The 26152-nt window shown below is 48.9% G+C and overlaps 1 protein-coding gene across 2 annotated transcripts; it reads left to right on the top strand.

Moving 5' to 3' along the window:
• Window positions 1–314: 314 nt before the first annotated feature.
• Window positions 315–25510, top strand: OBSL1 (obscurin like cytoskeletal adaptor 1). Of its 2 annotated transcripts, XM_074191286.1 has the most exons (23): window positions 315–637; window positions 803–1955; window positions 2282–2551; window positions 2643–2903; window positions 3248–3550; window positions 3660–3956; window positions 7032–7304; window positions 10053–10325; window positions 12223–12495; window positions 13423–13695; window positions 14901–15173; window positions 17444–17719; window positions 17803–18090; window positions 18283–18558; window positions 19073–19342; window positions 20044–20316; window positions 21134–21400; window positions 21661–21773; window positions 22897–23053; window positions 23270–23431; window positions 23790–23894; window positions 24312–24581; window positions 25349–25510. In XM_074191286.1, exons 2-23 carry the CDS (start codon window positions 818–820, stop codon window positions 25354–25356), a joined length of 6099 nt encoding a protein of 2032 aa, XP_074047387.1. In that variant the 5' UTR covers window positions 315–637; window positions 803–817; the 3' UTR covers window positions 25357–25510. The 2 variants fall into 2 exon arrangements, with proteins under 2 accessions (XP_074047387.1, XP_074047388.1); XM_074191287.1 differs by lacking the exon at window positions 18283–18558.
• The last annotated feature ends 642 nt before the right edge of the window (window positions 25511–26152 follow it).

Raw genomic sequence — 26152 nt, forward strand, 5'->3', positions numbered from 1 at the left:
GGGTAAAGGGGGATGTCTTGCCCCAATGTCCTAATCCTCCCCCACATAGGCACCCCCTCCCCAATTCTGTAGATTTACTGAGTCTGCCACTTTATTTTCTTCAGGGCAAGGTTGGGGAGCAGGGATGGAAGGGGAATTCTCAGCCCTAAAAGGGGCTCTCTTGGTCCTTAAGAATTATTCAGTCCCTTAGAAAATCTTATGGCCCAAGACAGCTGTGGCCCCTCTCAGACTGCAGCTGCTCCCCAGGCTTATGGGGCAGGGCTGGGGGGTGGGGTGGTCTCTGTTGCTCTATACTTAGCCTGGAGGAGCCAGGCTAGTGTCTTATCATCCAGCTGTGTCATCAGAGATTATTTTTGGGGCTGGCAGCTGCAGGCGTCTGTGACACTCAGGCCCCAAGCCCGGCCACGGGGGGTTAGGCCTGGAAGTGGAGGAGGGAGGAGGCCCAGGTTGTGGGGAGGGGGCCGAGGGAAGAGCATATCAGTGTAGCGGAAGGCAGGGCAGTGAGTAAGGAGGGCCGACCACCTTGTCTGGACGGACGGGTGGACGGACAGAGCTCCTCTCAGGTTCAGGCTGCAGATAAAGTGGGAAGGTCCCAAAATAGCCTCCCTTGAGTATCATCTCCCGCTGGACCTAGAGGGTAAGGAGGAAAGGAGGAGGGTGTTGGAGGGACGGGGGTGAGGGAATAGGAGCTGCTGCCCAGCTGACTATGGCAGACCTTGACTCCTACCAGCCCTGGCTGCCCATGCTCACTATGCCTCTCTACCTTCCCCTTCCCCTTTCTTGGACCTCTCTTCCACCACAGCGTTAGCTGGACCACATGGCCATGGAAGGGATGGGTGTTCTTGGGGGTGCCCCTCGCTTCCTTCGTTTCCCAAGGCCCGTCCAGGTCCTGCGCGGCACCGATGCCATCCTGCGGTGTTGCCTCACAGGCTGCCCTCCACCCACCGTCCTTTGGGAGAAGGATGGGCAACAGCTGGAGGCATCTAGCCGGCTGTGTCTTCAGACAGAGGGGGCTGAACATAGCCTTCTGGTAAGGGAAGCTGGGGTCCCAGACGCTGGAGTTTATGTGTGCCGGGCCCAAAACTCATCTGGGGAGGCCTATGCCGCGGCAGCCCTCACTATCCAAGAGCCTCCAGCCCCCAGCCCCCCAGAGAGGTCCTCTGACTGGGCCCAGGAGTCTCCCAGCCCAATCCCTCTGCAAGGTCCCCTTCCTACATCCAGGACCCCGAGTCCTCTGGACACAGCTTCTACATTCCTCTCCTCAGCCCCAGCCCAGGCCCCCACCCTTTCACAGGAGTCCCCAGACTTACTTTCTGAGTCCTTGGAAGGTCCCCCCATGTTCTTGGAAGGTCCACAGTCTCAGTGGGTGCAGCAGGGTGAGGAAGTAATCCTGACATGCCAAGTAGGTGGGTGGCCAGAACCTGCCATCCACTGGGAGAAGGACGGGCGGCTCCTGGAGGAGATCTGGGAGAGCAGTCACTTCTGTCTGACCAACGGCCTGACTGGGGCCGGGGGCCATGAGCTCCGGATCAGGGGCATTCGACTTCCAGATGCAGGCGTCTACGTGTGCCACGCAAGCAACACACATGGGCACGTGCTGGCCGCAGCCCTGCTCCAGATCCAGCCCTCATGGGAGACCCCTCGAAGCTCCCCCCAGCATAGCCAGAGGGATCCTGCAGGCCAGGGTCCTCCTGCCCCCAAAAGCTTCTGGGTGAGCGAGGGGAAACATGCCAAGTTCCGATGCTACGTGACTGGCAAGCCAGAGCCCGAGACCGAGTGGCACTGGGAAGGCCAGCCCCTGAGCCCTGGGCGCCGGCGCCTACTCTACCGGGACCGCGATGGAGGCTTCGTGCTGAAGGTCCTGTACTGCCAGCCCGCTGACTGTGGCCTTTATATCTGCGCGGCCCGCAACACCGCCGGACACACTCTCAGCGCTGTCCAGCTCCATGTCCGAGGTATGGGAGAAGTGGGGGCCACCTAGCATAGGCCCCCTCTCTCTGGGCCAGATAATCTCCGGCCCTCAAGGAGCTTACAGTCTAGTTGGTGAAACCAGGCTGTCCCCTTGAAACTCTATCCCTGTGGTATAAAAGTGATAGATTATATGGGGAAAGGCATCTCATCTTGGGGAAAGAGCTCTCTTTCCAGACATTTCTTGACTGTTTCTCTCTCCTCTGTTTCTGTCTCTGTGTGTATCTCTCTCTCTCTCTCTCTCTCTCTCTCTCTCTCTCTCTCTCTCTCTCTCTCTCTCCCTCTCCCTCTCCTCCCCATCCCTGCTTCCCAGAGCCCCGAGTTCGGTTTTCAGTTCCCCTCGAGAATGTGGAGGGTGAAGAGCATGAGGATGCCGTTCTAGAATGCCAGGTGCCTTCCCGGGGCATTATCACAACCTGGTACCGGGAAGACCAGCGGCTGCTGCCCAGCCCCAAGTATGAGATGGGAGAGGCAGGAGTTGTGCGGCGCCTTATCATCCATGACTTGGAGGCTGACGATGACGGCATTTACCTGTGTGAGATGCGGGGCCGTGTGCGGACAGTAGCCACTGTAGCTGTCAGAGGTCAGCCAGACCAGGCCAGGTTGATAGAGGCTGGTGGGAGAGTGAGCGAAGCTGAACCCAGGATTACACACTCACCCCACTGTGTCCCCAGGACCCATCAAGAGGCGGCTGCCCAGGAAGCTAGACGTGCTGGAAGGAGAAAACGCAGTGCTGTCGGTGGAGGTTCGAGAAGCCAAGGCTCCTGGGCACTGGACCCGAGATGGTCAGGAGTTGCCAGCCTCACCTCGAATCATCCAGACCAATTCCAACCACACACACATCCTGGTATTGGTGGGGGTCACACGCCAGGACGCTGGTGTGGTCACCTTCAGCTTGGGCTCCTCTCACACCTCCTCCAGGCTGAGAGTCAAATGTAAGGATGGGAATGGCCAAGGGGCAAGAGTCTAAGAAAACTGGGGAGGAGGGTGAGAGGCCATTGGGTAGGGCAGGGTCTAGCGGCTGAGTGAGCATGCCAAGTATCAAGAACAGGAAACAAGAGAGAGTTAGAGAAGGTGGACATGACTTGGCATCAGGGCAGAATCCTGAGGGAATGAGAGGAGGAGCCATGGAGGGCATGAGGGTGGCAGCTTGGAAGCAAGGTTAGAGCTAGGTATGGTAGAGGTTGGTTGTTGGACGGGCCTGAGGCCAGCCTACAACCCAGGCAGAGCTCAGGTGGGTAGGGGGCTGATTACTGGAGCCTGACACATTTTATCTTAGGTGTGAAGCAGGTACCCCCAGGACCCCCAGTGGCGGTTGAGCTCGGAGCAGGACGTAGCAATACAGCCCTGCTCAGCTGGAAACCACCAGTGCCTGCCCCTGACACGGCCTATACCTACCGAATAGAACGGCAAGAGGTTGGCACAGATGCCTGGGTGCAGTGCCTTACCACAGAAGCTGCTGGTGTCGTGGAGGTGCCTGGAGACAGCGTGCCCAATGAGGGGGACTACCGCTTCCGGCTCTCTGTGGTCAGCGAGCACGGCCAGAGCCCACACATGCTCTTTCCGGGTTCAGTCCACCTGGGTGAGTCCCCCTCTGCCGGCTCTCTGTGGCTCACCTCCCCTCCCTCCACTGACCCTAGCCCAAACCACAAACACCTTCTGACTCTAATGAACACCTCCTGCCTTCCCAGTGCCCACGGCTCGGGTGCAGAGGGGCCTCCAAGATGTGTGTGTACAGGAAGGGGATGATGCCACCTTCTCCCTCGACCTCTCCACCTCAGTAAAAGGCATCTGGTTCCTGAAGGGAACAGAACTCAAGGCAGTGGGATCAGAGGCGGGTCCCAGTGGAGAAGCCCAAGGGTACCTGGTGCAACAAGAGGGCCCCCATCACAGCTTGCTTCTCCGAGCCACCAGGCTCCAGGACAGCGGGGCCCTCATCACCTTCCAGTGCCCTGGTGTACACGTCTCTGCCATGCTTCATGTGCAAGGTGGGTATGTAAATAAAGGACCCCTTAGCTACTAGAAGAGGCAGCAAGGCATTACCTGAGCATAAATGGTCTCGGCTCAGACCCTTACTACCTGCCCAACTTTGGGGCAGTAGAGTTCAATAGAAACAATCTCTGAATTTGGAGTCAAAGGACTAGGTTTCAGAACCTGCTGTCTCTCAATTACTGGGTGATTCGGCCAAGAGGATGGAGGAAGTTAGAGGTCTCTGGACCTCAGTTTTCAATCTGTCCTACAAAGGGGCCAGACACAGCCTCTGAGTTCTGCTCCAGCTCCAAATCAATGTTCCTGGGAAAGAATAATATAACCTCAATAGCCCACAATCCCCATTGTGCTTTGAAATTCCTCACAACAGCCCAATAAATTGGGTAAGAGGTCTCTTCCCCTCTTCATTATACAGATGAGGAAACTGAGGTCCATTATTAAAATGGTGGGATGGGCAAGCTGCATGTGCAACCAAAGCGGGGCAGAGTGGACATGGTGAAGGTTTATTCAGAGATTGTGATGTGACCTTGAGGGAGACCTTGAGCAGGAAGTTCTGTCTGCACAGCTTAGCAATAGGAAGGACATAGGGCCCACACAGGAACTTGGTGCAATCCCTCATCTCCTTTCTCCTAAATGATGGGAAAAGTTTTTTTTAAAAAAAAAACAACTCAGCCTTCATCTGCAGGAGAGCCAAGTGGGGAGAAGGCGACATCCAGGCCAAGAGGGTCATAGACCAGTGGTGGTTGATGGAGGTATCACTATCACTATCACTGATGTTTCTGGGTTACAAGACCTAACCCCCAGCACCCCCTGAGCATGGGTTTGCTCTTGAATGACAGATGAGCAAAGATCATCCTTAAGCTCACAGCCACTGAACGTAGCTTTGGGACAGGTGCAGAGCCAGTAGCTTGAGGGGGCTGTCAAGTAAATGTCAGTATAGAATAGAAAAGGAAGGCACCTGGCTGGTTCTGACCAGGTCCAATTACAACCTGTCCAGCCCTCACCTGTGACAATGGACATCATTTCCTCGCAGAGGTCCTCACAGAGAAACAAGGCAAGAACAAGGAACAGGGACAAAAGGGGTCAGTCCTCAGGCCTCAAGGCCTCAAATTAGGTTCTTAATAAGAGAATAGGCAAATTGAAGTAAATTCTCATTTTTCTCTGCACTTCTATATCTGTGCCAGGAAACCCAACTTACAAAGGGGGTCAGGTTGAATCCCAAATTATCCAAAGGACCTATTTATTCCAACCAACTTTCAAGTCAATTGGAAAAGAGAGAGGAGGAAGGAGGGAGGAGCCCCTCCCTCTTCCACCCCTAAATATCCTGCTCTGAAACCTAAATATTGGAGGCTAGAGACTTCATAATCGTCTAAATCTCAGTTCAGTAAAGGCAAATGATTTCCATCTTGGCAATGTGCCTGAATTCAGCAACTCATTCGTTATACTGTTATCAGGCTTCAATATTTCCATGGGTCAGCTCTCTGATCAATGTTGGAGCTTGGTCCAACAATACAGATTATAATTCTTTCATACCTTCTTATCCTGGGAGACCCTTTGTCTAGGCTCTCCCATAAATCTTTCTTGGGGTGAAGGGGAGACTCACTCAGCATAACTGAGAGACTTCCCTTAGGAGATCTAACATTCCAGGGGTCCTGAGGGTGTTGTATTATACTATACTGGTTTGTCCAAAGGCTATTTTTCATTCTTACCACATGACCCACCCCCTCCTTTTCCAGTCATACATGTCTTGGACAGTGTCTTTTATGCTAATACTGGCACAATTCACCCTAGGTACTGATGCCCACCACACAAACCTCCTCCTCGTCACCCTTTCATTGACCCACATTTATGATTCCTCAGAGGTAGAGTCATTCCCATGACTCACTGCCATATGGTATCATCAGAAGGATGTTGGAGTTAAAAAATTGAGATTTTGTTACAGAGGCTGTTGAAAATGCTGTACCTTTTCCCCAAAGCAAGTCACTATCTTTGTCCCATTCGGTGGACTCAGCCCCTGTCCATCTGCAGTACCTGTCCAAGATGGATATAATAGTGATGGACCTATTCAAGGGCCAATCAAATTTATATCCATCTTGGGCAATAAGACAATGGGGTCAGATCAAACAGAAAGGGAGTCTGTTGGTCACAAACTGACATGGGAAACCGTAAATTAAACATTATCTATGTTTTGTTTTATTTTAACAAACATTTCCCAATTATATTTTGTTTGGGGTTTTTTGGGGGTTTTTTGCAAAGCAATGGGATTAAGTGGCTTGCCCAAGGCCACACAGCTAGGTAATTAGAAAGTGTCTGAGGCCAGATTTGAACTCAGGTAGTCCTGACTCCAGGGCAAGTTCTCTATCCACTGTGCCACCTAGCCCCCCCCCACACAATTATATTTTAATCTGGTTCAGACTGCACTTCAAAGTTTTGATGGGCCACATGTAGTACAAGTTTGACATCTCTGGTCTAGATAATTATATATTTTGTAGACTACTTAAACATTGGCAGCTAGGTGGCACCATAGTGCAGACAGTGACGATCTGGATCTTGAGTTCAAATCAAACCTCAGACACCTAGTAGCTGTGTGAACTTGAGCAAGTCACTTAACCCCAGTTTCCTCATCTGTAAAATGAGCTGGAGAAAGACACCATTCTAGAACTGTTGCCAAGAAAACCTCAAATGGGGTCAAGAAGAGATGGACATCACTGAAAAATGACTGAACAACAAATGTATAATAAAAGGTTCCCTTTGTGTGTGAGTATAGGAATATATGTGAGTGTGTATACAGAAAGAGAGAGAGAGAGAGAGAGAGAGAGAGAGAGTTTATATACATAAAAATTTACAAATCACAGTAGTATGAGTAGGTGATACGTTCGTATGACAACATAAGATAGGCAGGGTGCAGCATCTGATACCTGTGCTTTCAAGGTGGCATTAACCCTTAACACAGGGGTGGGGGTTCTTCTAGGCCCATTCATGTCTAGGGTGCCTATTGGGTAATCCACTGCCTATAACTCTGCCATTATGACTGTGTTTGTATCTATGTGGGGTATGTGTACTTTCCTCCACAGAGCCCCCCGTGAGGATTGTGCTCCCTCAAGAAAAGGTATCCATCGAGGCCGTGATCCCAGAACAGATAGTGCTCACCTGTGAATTGTCCCGGGCTGGAGCACCTGTGCATTGGTACAAAGATGGCCTGGAGGTAGAAGAGAGTGAAGCCCTGGTGCTGGAGAATGAGGGCCCCCAATGCCGCCTGGTGATCCCTGCTGCCCAACCCCAGCATGGGGGAGAGTTTGTATGCAAAGTGGGAGAGGACTTGGCTTTCTTTATGGTCACCATCAAAGGTGAGAGGACTGATTGGGCTAAGACTTCTGAGCAAGAGGGCTGGAGCTTCAAGGTCCCAAGCTAGATAAAGTAGGAGCTACCTGTCAGCATACCCAGGATAGGGGGTCACTTTTGGAAGTTCCTGATGAAGGTACATGTTATCAGCCCATCCTCTTTCCACTCTCTCTCATCACCCATGTCTGTCTCACTTCTGGAATTTAGATTGTTGACTGAAACAGAGAACCCAGGACCAGATAGTGAGGCTGCCTTATTGGGAGACAAACTGGCTTAGGATCTTCTAACTATTCTGTGCTAACAGAAAAAAATTCTAAAATCATTATAGTTGAAGGGCCTTGAGAAGTTATTTCTCATGCAAGGGTTCCCTTCATAATACACCTGATGGGTGAGAATCATGCAGAATTTCTTTGACTATCTGATGGAAAGGTCATCATCTAACAAGGAAACCACTGCATTCGACAACAAACAACAAATATCTATTCTTAACTTTCCATGTTCATTTTCTTTTCCCCCAATCTTCCCTTCTTCACAATATCCCTTTATGGTCCAGAGTTTCACTAGCCTCCCAATAACCCATGCTCATCACAACCTCAGTGTCATCTTTGACCTTGACTCCTCACTCACACCTCATATATCCAGTATGTTCTCAAACTTTGGCATTTTTACCTTCATAGTCTTGGCTATATATATCACCTTCTCTCCACTCACACAGACTATCAACTCTTGTTTGGATGATTACAGTGTTACAGGAGATAGTTATTGCCTTCTAAATCATTGTTCCTGCCTGAGTCTCTCCCCACTGTCAACCATCCCTACCACCTGTTATACTAATCTAAGCATGTCAGACCCCCTATTCAGTAAACTCTAGTGATTCCTCATTTTCTTTGGTATAAAATAGAAAATCATTTTTTGACCTAAAGTCCTTCACTACCTGACCTCGTCCTACCTCTCAGGTCTTCTTACACTTCCCTATCCTCTACATACTCTGATTGATTTATGCTATTGGTCCTCACAGTGGACAGTCTTTCTCCCACCTTATTCCCCAATCCCTGGAATATTCTCTCCCCTCATCTCTGCCTCTTAAGAGTCTCTGGCTTCTTTCAAAATCATTTGAAGTCACTACTGCTTCATAAATCCTCTTCTCACTGTTTATGGCCTTTGTTCTGAGATCTTTCATCTAAACTGCACATGTTTTGTCTATATCTAATCACTCCCCTGTCTTCCTCTCAGTGCTCTTGAGGCCAGGGGCTGCTCTCTGCAGGTACTCACTGTTTTCTGGGTCTTTCAGCTCTATGTTCCCCTTTATAAAGGGGATTAGAATTTGAACCCTGGAATGGTGTTTTTGCCTTTTTTTTTTAATATTCCTATCTCTTAACATAGTGCTTTACTCTATGCTTGTTAATTTGATTTGCAATTCAGAGTAGTATGCTAAAAGGGAAGAAAGAAAAGTGACTGCCCTCATAAAGCTTACAGTCCTTTGGAGAAGAGTTGGAAATGTATTGCTTATAATTTGACCCAAATCTACCTCCCTGTACATCCTACTTGTGTGAGCATAGATACGTTTATTCAGTTTCCCTCATGTGAAAAATAAGAGGGCTGGACTAGATGATCTCCAAGAGACTTTCTAGCTTTGTGGTATAGAAAGGCTCAAAAAAACCAAACATAGCTTTTACAAAAATATCTGATACTTATCGTGTCCCATTAATCCAATACTTTCCCCTGAAGTTTCTGCACCACAAACTCATTCTAGGGACTCGCCTTTCTGCACAGATAATCAAATACATTACCTTCCCCTCAGTCTCAACATTGTATTTATTTGCACCTGTGGTCTCCATCTTCTTCTCTGGCTCAGAATTGACTATGATCTGGTCTCCAGTTTCCAAATCCTACATTTTTATTCTGACCTATCAGTGGACCCTACTGATAAACTGTGGCCACAGGGGAAATTCCAAGTAGGCTTCTAATAAAGGTGACATCACTGAGGTTGCTTCCATCCATAAATGAAATGACCTGATTCTGGCATAGTTGATATATTGCTATAAAAATGTATAAACATTCCTACTGAATCACATTGGGGACATTGTTCTGACATAGCTGATATGGCCTTGAACTGACTCATTCTGATTGCCACTGAATTCATCTCACCTTGGGGAACTCCTAGTTAACAGGATTCAAGGCTGATGAAAAACATGCTTGGACTTGACCTTATCTACTGAAAGACCCAGAAAACATTGAGTACCTACAGAGAGCAACCCCAGGGCTCAGGAGCAATAAGAAAGGGGGAGGAGAAAAAAATAATTATTTTAACTATTTCAAAAAATCAGAAGTGAAATCTTTGCATCTTCTGTGAGGCCAAATGTTCTACATTTAATGGACTGGCTTACCCAACTAATTCGGGGTTACTTCAATAAATGTTATCCTTGGCCCAGAATTGTAGCTCTGTTTTTCAGTCTTAGAGTCATCTCTTAAATAATATTTCTGTGGTGTCAATATTCCATAACAATAACCCTCAGTTTGCATGCAGACATTCAGGCTAACACTAAATCAGGGGTCCCATTTCACAGGGGCTTCAGACCAGATGTTCTCCCTGCCCCATACCCTTCAGACTTGGGTTAAGTATACCAAACTCCAGGACTCTGTCCATAGTCAAGGATGGCTATGACCCCATTAGTGAGTGTTTGTTAAGGAATATAACAAAATCTAACCTTGAGTCTCAATGATGCTATGATCTTTAATGTTTCTCATTGCAGAACCGCCTGTGAGGATCATATCCCCTCAAGACAAGGTGTCTGTGGCTGCAGAGAGCTTAGAAGAGGTGGTTTTGAGATGCGAGCTGTCCAGGGCTGGAGTTCCTGTGCACTGGTACAAGGATGGAATGGTGGTAAAGGAGAGTGAAACACTGGTACTGGAGACTGAGGGTCCCCACTGCCATCTGATACTGCCTGTAGCCCAACCCCAGGATGGTGGCAAATTTGTGTGCAAGGCAGGAGATGACCTGGCTGTCTTCAATGTCACCATCACAGGTGGGTATGAGAGTTTCTTGGAAACTGTTTAGATTATGTTCTTCTATTTCTCAGTTTTCAGGGCAATAGGGAGATTGGGAGGTCTTCTGGACAGTGAAGTTTTGTCCAATACAAGGGGAAGGTCTAGGGATATAAATATGACACCAGAGGTGAGGTTAGTAGCTAAAGAGAGAAGAGGGGCAATACTTCTTGAACTAGCAAATGGTGTGAATGGGGTTGATTTGTATTAAACCAGCATGTCACTGATGAGCAGGCTGTGTAGTGAGAAGTAATAACATGAATCTAGCTGGGGAGGCTGGATGAGGTTCCAGATAAATGGTCAAGATGCAATTGTACTATACCAGGATCAGCTGAAGAAACTGGGGGTGATGAATTTGGAAAGAAGCCTTAAGAAAAGTATGATGGGGGGAGCTAGCTGGCATAGTGGATAAAGAACCAGCCTTGGAGTCAGGAGTACCTGGGTTCAAATCCAGTCTCAGATACTTAATAATTACCTAGCTGTGTGGCCTTGGGCAAGCCACTTAACCCCATTTGCCTTGCAAAAAAAAAAAAACCTAAAAAAAAGTATGATAAAAAAGAACAAAAGTATGATAGCTCATAAGATCTCAAGAGCTGAATGACTTTGGTAACCATAGAGTCCAGTCCATAGTTGTATCCATAATGGTCCCATTGGGTAGTCAGTCACCCAGCCTTTGCCTGGAGATCTCAAGCAAAAGAGAACCCATGCCTCCCAAAGTGGAAAAAATTCTATTAGGTGATCAAAATCTTCTCTATAATCTCCATTCATTGCTCCAAGTTCTACCCTCTGGATCCAAACAGAAAAAGTGTCATCCCTCCTTCACATGAGGATCCTTCAAACACTGAAGGATATCCCCTGAGCCTTCTGTTCTCCAGCATAAACATTTCCAATTCCTTCATCCCATGTTTGCATGACATGATCTTAATAGCTTTCATCATCTTGAATTGCCTTCAAATACTACACACACACCACACACACACACACACACACACACACACACACACACAAACACACACACATATACAATCCAGACTTTGCTGAAACAGTTATCTAATAGTGACTCCAGGAGCTAGTGGGTTCTAGTGCTTCTCTTCAAGAAAAGGTCAAACAACTGCCCAGAATGGATAGGGAAGAGGATATACTGTTCAGGTATAGATCAAACCAGGTGACTGACCTCCAAGATGTCTGAAATTCTGTGATTTTATACTGGGACCTGGTTCCTTCTTGCCTCATGTCTTTTTCATGGTGAATGGAGATGTTCATATCTATTCATCAACAAGGATTTTTATTTATTAAGACCCAAGCATCTTGCTAAACTCTGAGGAAATAACCTCATTCTAAGGTTAGCTTACATTCTAAGGAGAATGAGAGTATGTAAACAACTATGTATACACACACACACACACACACACACACACACACACACAGTCTCTAACATGTAAATGGGAGATAATTTTAGAGGAAAGACATCAAGAAAGGAGGGAGATTTAGAACTGGGGAATGAAGGATTCATAGCAAGGTGGGCTTCCAGCTGAGAAGGGTGAGCTTTGTTGATCTGACTTTGAGACATCCTTATTCAGAATACACAGTGCATTGAGTTGTAGTCCCCTCAAACCTCTGGGTCTTTCACATAAGCCCAGTTGTAAAACATTACTTACACACCCCCGTTTTATTGCTGGTGCTTAGTAGGACAGCAAGAGAAGCCCTAGGAAATCAAGTCATACCCAGACTGGAAGCCTGGTGACTGGTGACTAACAATAATAATGATGATGATGATAATTATAACTGTCATTTATCTCCTTAGAAGGTTTGAAAACAGTTGATCTCATTTGAATTTCACAACACCCCCTGACCATGATTGCATGTGTCCCATCTCAGAGCCCCCAGTACGGATCACACAACCCCAAGATGAGATGTTCCTAACTGCTGTGACCTCAGAGAGAGTGGTCCTGATGTGCCAAGTATCCCGGCCCGGAGCTCTGGTGGGATGGTACAAGAACGGGATGGAGGTGGAAGAGAGCAACGATTTGGTGTTGGAGAGCGAGGGACTCCAACATCGTCTGGTGCTGCCTTCTGTGAGACTCCAAGATGGTGGCGAGTTTGTATGCAGCACCAGAGATGACTCTGCTTTCTTCACCCTAACTGTAACAGGTCAGGTGGCCCAGTGTGGCCAGGTTCTGGGGAGCGGAATAAGGGGAATTCTTGAAAAATGGGTTCTAAGACTAGGTTCCTAGAAATAGAGATGAAATATATTTAGCCGCTTAACTTTGGTGGCAAGAGGTTTGCTGAAGTTGCCCTGTGGGGGGTACCTGAGCTAGTCAGTCCTACTCCATCACTCTGGACTGGGGGCGGGGGGCTGGGCTTAGAAGAGTCTGTTCTCAGACATCCCAATCATAGAGGGATGGGAGGGAATATAGAAGGGACTGAGTCTAGGAGTTCAGTTTTCAGGGATATTCCATAAAAGGTAAAACTCTCCATTCCGAGAGACAGGTCAGGCCAGCCATCCTGGCTTTTTCCTCTCTTTTCAGTTCTGTCTTATGTGTTCTCTTCTTCCATTAGGCATCATCTCATTGGGGGCAGGGAACATCTTATAGCTTATGTATATGTGTGTATGTGTATATATCTTTATATAACTATATACACACACATATATATATATATATTCATGCACACATATCTATATTAATCGTAGCATATGCCTGGCTTATAATGTTGACTTAACTTCACCCCCTAGGACCTGACCCCAAAAAGAGTGACACAGAAAGTAATAAGTTCCTGCTAGATGACCCCTTTTAGTTATGCTGTGAAGAGGGTTCAGTTATGGTTAGAATAGATTACATTTTAGGGTCCTTCTAGCTTGGAGATACTACATTTCTTCCTGAGGGCAGACTATAGATTCACATTGTCACAGCTACTTTTTCTAAGACAAATGTTACAAAGCTATTGAGCAAGGGATGCCCTAGCTAAATCCTTGTTTGGCACAGCTTCCCCATCAATAAACAAGAGCTTTATCTGTTACCATCATGCATGTGAAGTCAACTGTCCATGATTCTGGGTGACTGTATCTCCCCACTACAGACCCTCCGGTGAGAATTATATCCCCTCAGGATGTGGTGAACATAGCTGCCCTCAGCTCAGAGCGAGTGGTCTTGAAATGTGAGCTGTCCCAGGCCGGAGTCCCTGTGTGTTGGTCCAAGGATGGGCTGGAGGTGGAGGAGAGTAAGGCTTTGGTCCTGGAGAGTGAGGGGCCCCATCACCGCTTGATACTGCCTGTATCCAAACCCCAGGATGGAGGAGAATTTGTGTGCAAGGCTGGAGAAGACTCAGCTTTCTTCAATGTCACTATCACAGGTCAGGGACCAAGTAAGACTGGACCTAGAGAACGGAGGGAAGCTCCATCCATCTAATGATTTCTGTTTCTCCCACTCTCAGTATAATAGGGAAAATGGGGTACTTCTGGGCAAGAAGGTCTTTGCTCAGCATTTGGGAAATTCCCTGGGATGCAAACCCAACACCCAAGGTGAGGGGAACAGCTAAAGATGAGAGAAGATAACCCTAGGATCTTGAGTTCAAACTGGCAGAGAATATGACCTCCACCTAGATGCAGACTATTCTACCTACCTTCATTTTACAGATGAGGAACTAAAGTCAGAATATACATGACTTACCAAAGGTCCCATAGGTAGAAAGGCCAGGCTTCAGATTCATATTTTACATAAGATTTCTAAATCCTACATTTTTCCCCCACTGAATATACCGCCTCATGTTACATCTGCCCTTCTACAGGAGCACCTGGGGAAAGCAAATGGTGATAATCGGGTTGGTGTAGTCAGCTCAGAGTGGCTTGTCTGGGAAAAGCAGAATGTATGTGTGAGTTTAGCTAGAGAGACTAGCTTTTTGCAGGGGGTTACAAGGTGGTTACAAGGTCAGCTGGAGAAACTGGGGGTGTTGAATTTGGATAGCTCATAGAATTTCAAGAGTTGAGTGACCTCAGTGGCTAACTGGTCCAGCCCACAACTGTATCCACAATGGCCCCATTGCCTGGAGACCCATGCCCTCCTTGGACAGTTATATTAGGCAACCAAAATAGCCTTCCTACAACCTTCATCCATTATTACAAGTTCTGTCCTCTGAGTCCAAAATTCCAATCCCCCTCTACATATGGGAAGATGGCTTTCATGACTCTGAGAATCTTCTGTTGTCCAGCTAAAACATTCTGAGTTACTTCAACTTGTCTTTTATATGATATCTCACTGTCTTGAATCACTTTCAAGTCTTCAAAGAAAAACAGACCACCATTAGAATTGTGGAAAGGATTGATTTGAGTGGAGAGTGAGTTGCAGGGATAGGAGTAGAGATCTGTGAAGACCCCTTATTCAAGACCACATCTATCAGAATATGGCAGCAGGGATTCCCATACATGGGTTGAGATAGATGACTTCTGAGGTCCCTTCCATCTTGAGAGTCTTTGATTCTGGAATGGTTTTCAGAGTGTTTCTACGATTGATCCTCTGCAGTTTCATTTCCAGATATGACTATGTTTCTCCCCTCTACAGAGCCTCCAGTAAGAATCCTGTTCCCCAAGGATGAGGTATCTGTGACTGCTGTGAGTTCAGAACGAGTGGTCCTGATGTGTGAGCTTTCCCGGGCCGAAGCCCCTGTGCGCTGGTACAAGGATGGGCTGGAGGTAGAGGAGAGTGAGGCCCTAGTCCTGGAGAGTGAGGGACCTCACCATCGTCTAGTCCTGCCTGCAGCCCAGCCCCAGGATGGAGGAGAGTTTGTGTGTGATGCAGGGAATGACTCAGCCTTCTTCATCGTCACTGTCACAGGTCAGGGGTCTGGGAAGGCAACTGCAAATTTCCCTGAGACCTTTCTCTTTCTCTGGTGTAGAGGGGTCTCTTCCTTAGGTTCATGCTGCCTTTACCATCCCTTGTAAGGAAGCTTCCCAGTTGGGAAGAGGAAGCAGTTCTCACAGCTAAGCCTCAGACATCCTTCCAAAGAAACTGGCTTCTGGAGCATCTCAGAGGTCACCAAGATGGAAAGGGAGAGATGAAGGAAGAGATCTATAGGACAGAACCTATATAAAAGCTATCCTGCCCCTACTAACCCCACCCAGATATAATTCTCTAGGCAAGGAAGGAGTCCCTAGCCACTCAAACCTTCCCAGACAACCATCCCCAGCCTTACCTCTGTCCCAACGACATATGCTTCCTCAGTAAAGTGCCTAGTGTCACTTCTTCACTCAGTGCTCCACTTTGACTCACTGAGATACCCAGAACTAATGGGGTACTGCCCCACCTCTTGAACCTTGTATGCTCAACTCACATGGAAGCAGAATCTGGTTTATGCAAAGAAATCCAAAGAATTTGGCTAGCACTTAAAGGAAAGAGAAAAAAATGCAACCAACTTGGAACAATACAATTCACTTTAACTTGATTCCTCCTGGGTAAAAAGTATGGTAAGAGGCTATGCTGGAAATATAAAGTCTAGACAGGATCAACCCCTGCCCTCATGGAGTTTATAGTCTCCACATTAATAGAATAATAAAGTTCCTGGGATCACAAAGTATCAGACACAATTGAAATATCTGAACAACAACAAAAAACATTTATATACTTTTTTAAGGATCACAAAATATTTTATAAAATATTATTTCATGGCAAACCTCTCTAGTATCTTTGCCAAGAAAACCTCAAATCGGGTCCCCAAGTGTCAACCACAACTGAAAAAAAATAGAACAACAAACCAAAAGAGTTCAAGTTCCCAGAAATCATATCCCAATATTCCCATGATCAAATTGCCCCAAAGAAGAGAAATAAAATAATAGCATTTCCATAGCTTTTTAAGGTTTATCAAGCATTTTTCATAGGTCATCTTACTTGATCCTCACAACAAACCTTATATAGTAGCTCATGTTATGATTCCTATTCTACTGATGAGGAAACTGAGACTGAGAGGTTAAATATAGGGAAATTCAATGCCCGGGGCCACCCAACTAGAGTCTGAGGTTTCTTAACTCCAGTACTCTGTCCACTATTATCCATCTACCACACTAAATAGGAACCTGCCCAGGCTTTGAGGTCCTCCTCCGTTACCTATCTATGTCCAAACCCCAGCAATGCCTTAAAGAGAGAGATAGTCTGGTAGGAAAAAAGAGGACTGAGTCTAAAAGATACTGACTTTGCACTGTCTACCTGTGCCACTTTGGTAGACTCCCTGGACCTTAGAATCTAATAGGGTCATCTATTTAAAACCAGAAAAAAATCCTCAGAAGAGATATAGTCTAACTTCCTTATTTTACAAATCTTGGTGTAGTGGGTCTCAGTTTCCCCACCTGTAAAATAATGAGTTTGAACCAGGTGGTCTTCACATACAGATTATACTTAAAGTGTGTGTGTGTGTGTGTGTGTGTGTGTGTGTGTGTGTGTGTGTATAAAATTATAGTATATGTTTCATAATAGGGCAGCTAGGTGGCGCAGTAGCTAGAGCCTGGCCTTGGATTCAGGAGTACAATTTGAATCTGATCTCAGGCACTTGCCCCTTATTAGCTGTATGACCCTAGGCAAGTCACTTAACTTTGATTACTGCCCTCACATCCAGGGTCATCTTAAGTTGTCCTGATTCATATCTGGCCACTGGACTCAGATGACTCTGGAGGAGAAAGTGAGGCACAGCTACCCTCATTCAAGCCCAGTTCATGTGCTTGTCATGGCCTCACCTCCCTGATGTCATAGTCTTCTTCAAAAATGAAGGACATACATCATCCATATAATTATATTATGTATTTTGTATATAATTGTATTACATATATGTACATGTATACACATAATACATACACACACACACACACACATATATTCCTCCAGAGAGCCAGTTGTTAAACATTTACCAAAATACCACTTCAGGTTGTCAAATATTATTCCCATTTGAGAGACTGAGAAACCGAGACCCAGGAAAGTTGAGCCTCCTATTGGAGGTCATACAGCTAGAGAGTGGCAAGGTCAAAGTTTATATACCTAGATATCTAGGGGCCACAATGCCTGATGGGAGTTGAGGGAGGGAGGCCCTTACCCCCTCCTCATCCTTTCCCTCCCACCAGTACCCCCAGAACGGATAGTGCGTCCATCAGCTCGCTTTCTTCAGCTGCAATTCAGGTCCCCTAGTCGAGTGGAGCTTCGCTGTGAGGTGGCACCTGTGGGGGCCCGTGTATGTTGGTACAAGGACGGGCTGGAAGTGGAGGCATCTGAAGATTTGAAACTCGGAGCTGAGGGGCCTGTGAGGACCCTGACCCTACCCCATGCCAGGCCCCAAGACGCTGGAGAGTATGTCTGTGAGACCCGAGATGAAGCGGTCTCCTTTGACGTCCGCCTAGCTGGTCAGTGCACTTCTCAGGAAAGGGAGACAAAAAGAAGTGGGGGCCCCCCAACATTTTCCTCACCCTGAACTTACCCCCACCAGAATCTCCAGTGCAATTCCTCCTCCCCGAGGAGGCTCCCTCTCTGCTGTCCGTCTCCGCGGGGGAGCCCTTGGTCCTGAGCTGTGAGCTGTCCAGGGCCAGCGCCCCTGTGTTCTGGAGTCTGAACGGGAGCCCTGTACAAGAGGATGAGAACCTGGAGCTTCGTTCTGAGGGTACCCGGCGCCTGCTGCTTATCCAGGCTGCCCACCCTTCTCATGCTGGGAACTACACGTGCCAGGCTGGGACCCACCCTGCAGCCCCCAGCCTCACTTTCCCTGTCCAGGTGACCGGTGAGTAGAGGAGGCCAGTCTATGGGGAGTGGGGAGAGCTGAGGGAGGGGGAGCAGAGGCCCCTGGGGGTGGGCACCCCCACGTATACATACACTTATTATCCATCCATGCACACCATCATTCCTGGTCCTATCCTCTCTACCCCTCCCCTTCCCTGCCTTCCTCATGACTCCGTGGGCTCTGGCCCTGCAGAACCCCCTGTGAAAGTGTTGACACCGGAGGAATCCCGGACTGGGGTTCGATGCGCCCCAGGCAGGGACCTGGAGCTGGCAGTGTATCTTTCTGGGCCTGGGGGGGCCGTACGCTGGTACAAAGACGGGGAGCGGCTGGCCAGCCGGGGGCGGGTGCGGCTGGAGGAGGCCGGGGCGCGGCGGGTGCTTCGGGTGAGGGGGGCACGGAGCGGGGATGCCGGCGAATACCTCTGTGATGCCCCCCAGGACAGCCGCATCTTCCTCGTCAATGTGGAAGGTAATGAGTCTCCCCTGCATACACCCCAGACCTCCACAATGCTCTCTGAACTCCCCACCCCAACCCCACTGGCTCTCATAATCCCTAAGTATCCCGTTCTCCCCTTCAGCTTTCCTTACTTCCTCCCTTCTGATCCTAACCTTTCTCCCCATCTTCCTATTTGCAGCTCAGTTTTCTAAAAGGGGTTGGGGGTGGGAAGAATTATCACAAAAATTTTACTAGGAAGCACTTTATACTTGCTTTGTTTACAAAGACCACAAGTGGTGAACAAGAATCTTGAGAAGAAACGGGGCCAGAGTTGGGGAGGTGGGGAGAGATGCAACCAATTGAAGCTAGACTGCTGGGGAGGGTGAAAGAAGCCAAGGGTTTGGGAGGAGGGTGGGAGGAGAGAGAGAAGGTAGGCTTTCCTGGGATTGCCTTGGGGTGGTATGAAGGGCAGTCAGAGGGAATGGAGGGAGGAGGAATTCTCCCTCTCTCACCACTTGGCCCAACAGTGTCCCCCTTCTCCCTGCAGAACCCCCCCAGGTGAAGCTAGTCTCAGAACTGACTCCACTGACCATCCAAGAGGGTGATGATGCCACCTTCCGCTGTGAGGTCTCCCCCCCAGATGCTGAGCTCACCTGGCTTCTAAATGGGACTTCCGTTCCCCCTAGTAGTCGGGTAGAAACAAGCCAGAATGGCCCAAACCATACCTTGATCCTTCGGGGCTGCCGGATAAGTGACTCTGGCATGGTGACTGCCCAAACCAAGGGGGCTGAGACCACAGCCAGGCTCCATGTCAGAGGTAATAGGAAAACCACCCCATATCTTTGCCACTACTTCCAGAGTCTCTTTTATTTTCCAACACTTTTGCCCCAACTTCAGTTTACAATCATAGACTGTAGCTAGACTCAATCATTCTTGGTCAGATTCTCATTTTGCAAATGACAAAACTGAGAACATTAAACTTAGAAAATTGACATGGCAGAGCCTGGACTAGATCCCGGGACTCCAGACTCCTAGGTCAGTCTAAATCAGAAAGAGTTTAGAAGTTTGGAAAAGGGTAATACAAATTTGAGAAGCACCTTGCCTCCCTCCTCTCTCTTCACTGGTCCACCTTACCCTCTAGGGCAGCAAGGTGGTGCAGTGGATAGAGCACTGGTCTTGAAGTCAGGAGGACGAGAGTTCAAATCCTACCTCAGTCACTTGACTCTAACTAGCTATGTAACCTTGGGCAAGTCATTTAATCCTGATTGCCTCACATCCAGGGCTATCTGCAGTTGTCCCAATTCATATCTGGCCATTGGACCCAGATGATTCTAGAGAAGATAGGGAGGCTGGTGACTTAGCACAAGACCCCCCCCCCCAATCCAATTTACATGCATGTCATGGCATTGCCACCCTTTTGCTGTGGTCTTCTTTGAAAATGAAGAATATTATTACCTTATCCCCCTCCTCACTTATTTTAGCCCCACCTGGGATTCATTACCCTTCCCTCTCCTTCAGAGGCTGAGTTGCTGTTTTTGCGGAGGCTACAGGATGCTCGAACTGAAGAGGGCCAGGATCTATGTATGGAAGTGGAGACCAGCAGAGTTGGGGGGAAAGGAATAGTGAGCTGGTTTCGAGGGGGAAAACCTCTTCCTGAAGATGATAGGTTCTCTGTGGTCCAGGATGGCCGAGTGCATCGTCTAATCATCCGCAAAGTCACGGTGAGTGACCAAGGCATCTACAGCTGCAAGAGCCACCATGACCGTACCCAGGCTCGGCTGCTTGTGAGGCGTGAGTACCCCACCAAAATTCCCATTTCCATACCCACCTCTTAATACTTCCTCAAACATTCAGTCTTTCTTGACCTAGCTCATGTCATTCCTTATCTAGGATTCTTCTCATCTTCGTTCAGTAGAGGAAATGGAATCATATCTCCCCCAGAATCCCTTCATTCCTCTGAAGTATAGCCAAACAAACTTGCCATTCCAGTGCAACCTTATCCATGTCTTCTGATAACCTGTCTCAGGGTGAAATATGAGTTTGATCTCTGTTCCCAAACACTTTTCCCCAAGTCTGTTCAACACTCCAATCCTAGTTTATCTGGCAACAAACAGAGCCCTCCTATCAGGAACCTCCCCACCCCTGGAAACCCCACAAATTCTTTTTCTTTCTTTTTTTTGGCAAAACAATGAGGTTGTGATTTACCCAGAGTCACACAACTAGTAAGTGTTAAGTGTCTGAGGCTGGATCTGAACACAGGTCTTCCTGACTCTGATACCACCTAGCTGCCCACACAAATTATTTTTTTGAAGCCTGAATGTTCCTCCTTCTGAGTCTACTCCAGATCAATTTAGGGTAGGAGACCGAAGGGAGTAGGAATGAGAATCTTCATGTTGGTGGGGTAGGGAGGGCATCCCCAAATCTCTGCCAGCTAAGTGTGCCCTCGTACATAGCACCATAGCAAGAGGGAGTGGTAGCTACAATCTCATGTATCATATTCAAAGTTTAACGATTCCTTTTCAGTTAGGTGGGAGGTGAGGGTGTCCCCATCCACACTCAGCTGGGGACTCTGGATCTACTCATATTTTTGTTCCATTCCTTCCCATAGCTGAACAGTTGAAGGTGCGGCATCATCTCCAGGATGTGGTTGTCATTGAAGGGGGCAGTGCCACCTTCCAACTGGAGCTGTCTCAGTCTGGGGTGATTGGAGAATGGGCCAGGGGAGGGGTCAGGCTAGAGCCTGGTCGAAACTGCCAAATCACTGTCCAGGGCCACAACCACTCACTGGTGCTCAGTGATCTGGGCCTAGCTGATACTGGAACTGTGTCCTTCACCACTGACACTCTGCGTTGCACTGCCCGGCTGGAAGTGAAAGGTCTATCTCCCTTGACTGTTAACCCATACAAACCCCCAACCCCATTCTCTTCATCATTTCCATCACTCACTGTTTACCACCCCCAACAACTCTCAGACATTTGCCTCAGCATCCTGCTGCCCTCTAGTGTCCATCCCACATGGACAGTCTCCTTTGGCCCACACCCCCTGCCTCCCTCATTTCTTCCTTCCTGATCATGCCTCACCCCCACATTTCATTTCTATTTGCTGACGGTCTGCCCCTTTCTTGTCTATCCTTAGAGGTACCTTTAGCCATTGTGAAGGGACTCCAGGACCTAGAAGTGACAGAAGGTGACTCAGTCACATTTGAGTGTGAGTTATCCAGGATCCAGGCCGACCTCACATGGGATAAGGTCAGCTCCTGAATCAGCATGCTTCCAGCCTCTGACACCTCCCCCCCCGCCCAAGGACCTATTTATTAGCTGTTTATTATATGTCTTTATAGGTTTGTAAATGTGTATACATACATATCTGTTTATATGGCATTTATATGTCTACAAGTGCACATTTTTATGTGTTTATATGCCACTTGTTTCTCCATTTCTATTACATACATGTGTGCTTGTCATCTATATTTCATAAATGTATATTTGTATTGCTCATATCTATGTTTAAACATTTATATGTGTTTTATGTCATTTATATGTTCATTCATATATAGGTATAGTTTTATGGCATTTGTATGTTTATAAATTTACAGACACTTGTTTGCATGCCATTTATGTTTATGTTTATATGTTGTGCTTATACACATTTTATATGTTTAAAGTTGTCTTATCTTCATATGTTTATAAAGGTACATGTGCATATATGTTGTGTGGTGTGTGTGTGTGTGTGTGTGTGTGTGTGTGTGTATTTCTTTATTCTCATACTTTTATATACTGTTGAAAAGCTGTCTGCCCCCTGGGAAGTCCTTTCCCTTGTTTGGTCCTCAGTTTCCTCATCTGCAAAATGAAGGGGAGTGGAGCACGTGTAATCTGTAAAGACCCCCTTCCATGCTGTGCCGGCATGAATCCGGTACCCCTGCCAGAATCAAGGGTGGGAGGAGGGGACTTGGGGGGGGAGCTGGGTGAGAGGAGGAGGAAGTCGGGGTATCAGGTAAGGAGCCTTTCGGCACCAGAAGTGCATTGCATCTCCCCAAATACCTGCATTCGCAGCTGAAATCTGGGTAAAAGGAGGTCTTGAGAAGGGTCGTGGGTAGAGAAGCTGGGGTGAAGGCGGGGAGGTGCGGGATCTCGTAGCACCAGGCAGCCAGCCAACCCCGGCTCGGGGGCGTGTTTACAGACTGGTGGCATGGGTGGGAAGGTGAGCTCTGTTCCAGCGGGGAGCAGCAGGAGTCACCGAGGCCGCCTCCCGGCTCTCTGGCTCGGGAGGCACCGGGAGCCCGAGGCGGGAGCGGGGGACCCCAAGAGCTCAGGGGGGCGGGGAGAGTGCAGGCTTCGTCGCCCCAGTGACCGCGCCCCCTCCCGCTGGCAGGACGGCCGGGAGCTGTCACCCAGTCCTCGGCTCCGGATCCAGGCTCTGGGCTCCCGCAGGCTCCTCCAGCTCCGGCACTGCAGCTCCGCGGATGCGGGCACCTACCGCTGCTCCGTGGGGAACGCCCAAGCTACGACTGCCCGCCTCACCGTGCGGAGTGGGTACCGGGGCTCCCGCCACTCTGCTCGGGGAGTCGGGGGCTGGGGCGGGAGCCCTGGGGTCAGGGGGATGGGGGCCGGTGCTTTGGGATCCCGACCCCTGGGAACCCCCCGAGAGGTCAGCTTGGTGTGCCTCTTGGTTGGCCGGGCGGCGGGGGAGGGGGCGGTGCCCTGGTCTCAGCTCGACCCCCCCCCCCCATGGTCCTGCCTGGCAGAGAGGGAGGTGTCCGTACTGCTTGAACTCAAACCCGTGAGAGCCCGGGAGGGCGACGGCGCCACGTTCAAGTGTACGGTGTCCGAGCCCGGTATCCCTGGTTGCTGGCTGCTGGGAGGCCGCGTCCTGCGTCCGGGGGGCCGTGTCCGAATTCGACAGGAAGGTGTGAGAGCTGACATCCCTCCCCGATCCTCCAAACCAGAACCCTACCCCCCCCCACACACACACACACACAGGCCACCTGCAGCAACAGGAAAGCCACCGCTGCCTAACTTCTTTCCCTAGTCTCCCATCCCCCTCCACCACACCCCTCCCCCCTACCAAAGTCCCTCTCCCTGGTCCTGTCTCCAAGACCATTCCCTCCATCTCCAGTTCTCACCTTCCCTAAGAACTGGATGGCTCAATAACCCAACAGGATTCTCCCGCATGGCCCAGTGTTCTTCTCTAGAGAACTCCCCCAACTTGTGCCTAACGGTGAGTGGACCCCACTTTTCTCCTACCAACCCCACCCCCTCCTCCAGGGAACCTGCACTCCCTGATGCTGAGTGAGCTGCAGGCTGAGGATTCTGGAGAGATCCAATTCCAAGCTGGGCAAGCAAAGTCCTCCACTCAGCTAGAGGTCGAGGGTAAGAAGGGACCATTTGGGGCTTAGGACGAAGATTTGTGGTTTATACTGCTACCTGCCTAGAATCACAGACCTTCCGATGGGGAAGTAGCTGTGATATATCCCTGATTGGGGAGGGGAGAGGATAATGGTATTTTCTTACCCTAAAGGAGTTCTTTGGTGTCCCCTAAGCGGTCACTCCCTAGACTAAGAAGTTAGAACTTGCTAATCTAGCCCAGTCCTCTCATTTTATAAATAGGAAAACTGGTGGTAATTTACTCAAGGGCAGATGAAATGGGACATTCTTAAGGCCAGAGCAGGAATCTTCAGAAAGGGGCAGCAGAGAACAAAAGGATAATAACATGACTTGAATCCTAGGGTGGGAACTCTCAATAAAAACATCCTCTTTGTTATTTCTTTTCTTCCCCTGCACCCCCAGCCCTGCCTCTCCAGATCTGTCGCAAACCCCCTCGAGAAAAGACAGTGTTAACAGGCCGGAGGGCAGCCTTAGAAGTGACTGTGTCCAGGGCAGGTGGCCATGTTCGATGGCTGCTGGGTGGGGTCGATCTGCCACCTGGGCCAAAGTATGAGTTTCGAAGCCACGGTGTCACTCACAGTCTGATCATCCACAATGTTCAGCCTACTGATGAGGGCACCTACTGCTGCCAGGCTGGAGAAGACAGTGCCAATACAAATCTGCTAGTGGAGAGTGAGTGAAGGACCTGGGCTGGGCTGGGCTGGGCTGGGCTGGGCTGGGCTGGGGGGGAAAAGGACTGAGGTAGTGGGGTTGGACTTGTGAGAATCTTGGGAAAGCAGCAGACAAAAGGAGAATCACAGAAAGATAGTGGAAGGTCTCCAAAGACTGTCTGCTTATGAAGTTGTGTTGTGGCATAAGGGATGTAGACTGAGGTCAGCCTGGAGTCAAGAAAGCATGTGAGCTCTCCAGAAGGTCTAGAGAAGAGCCCTCACCTCTGTCCTCAGCCCCAAACCTCCTTTCCTTTGATTTGTGATCTCTCCTCCCTTAATCCCAACTTGCTAACTCTAACCATTGTTTCTTTCCCACCTGTATCCTCTGTAGTGTTTCTGCTTCCCTATGTCTGTCTGCTTACACCTCTCTTTGGGGTATGTTCTCAGTGAGGGTGTGGAGGGGGTGTATGAGCTGCAAATGCTCCCAGCCCAATTCTGGGAAACCAAGCATTACAATTGCAGGGCAGCTAAGTTCCCCTTGTGTTACTTTAACCCTCCATGTGGGCCTTCCCCATTCTGCCCTTTCCCAAGTTCCTTGCATGCTACTTCTCTCTCTTATATCCCCCTCCTTGCCTCTTCCCTCTCTCTCTCTCTTTAGAGCCTCAATAGGCAGGAAGTATGGATATAAAGGGAAAATCCTCCTCTTCCTATGTGAATGGCACACTGTGACAAAGGGAATAAATGAGGGGAAGAGGGAGGTCTGGAGACAAGAAATCTTTTCCTCTGCAGGTAGCTAGGGCCAGCCTCAGACACAGGATGGATGCCCATGGACAGACAGATGGGAAGCCAAAACAACCTCTGGGTCTGGGGAGCATGGATTGGATGGGCTGGGGGCAGGGGAAAATAAATACGGGGCAGGGGAAAATAAATACGGCCCAGTCCTTCTGCCCACCTGTCCCTCAGTCTCTCTGTGGTACTGTGTTACTGCTCTGACCATTCACATATGTTAAATGAGTACACACATTTTCAATGTTCAACCTCCCCCCACAGGGCTGCTGGGAAACCACTCCTGGTTTAGGCCTTGCAATTTGGCACATTTATAAAAGATGTAAATTGAGAGGAAGGGAAGGGAGGGAGGGAAGAGGAGGAGGAGGAGACAAAAGCACGAGGAGTCTGGAGTAGAACAAAAGACACCAGACATGCATCGTGCACAAGCTCCCCAAACCCACCCACCCAGTCTCTCCCCCACCCATTCCCTCCCTCCACTCCAAACTGGACAATTCCAGAGACACCTGCCCACCTTCTACCAAACGCCACTGGAGCTGGCATCTAGCAGAGGATGGGGAGAGGAGGAGGACACTGACATAAGGGAGGCAGCCTGAATGAAAAAGCAGCCCCAGCCTGGAGGTGGGGGAGGTGATAGGGTGGGCCTTTTCCCACCAACATAGGCATGCAGGGGGATGGCCTTTAGGACCAAGAACATTGAGAGAGAGAAGGCTGAGTGTCCCCCCCAAAGGAAGCCCTACATACCAGAGATCTAAGGCAAGGGGGCTGATGTGTCCCCTCCACCCCCCCCAAAAATACAAACAAGTG

Source organism: Macrotis lagotis, chromosome 6 (genome assembly GCF_037893015.1).
Source record: "Macrotis lagotis isolate mMagLag1 chromosome 6, bilby.v1.9.chrom.fasta, whole genome shotgun sequence".
Lineage (NCBI taxonomy): Eukaryota > Metazoa > Chordata > Mammalia > Peramelemorphia > Peramelidae > Macrotis > Macrotis lagotis.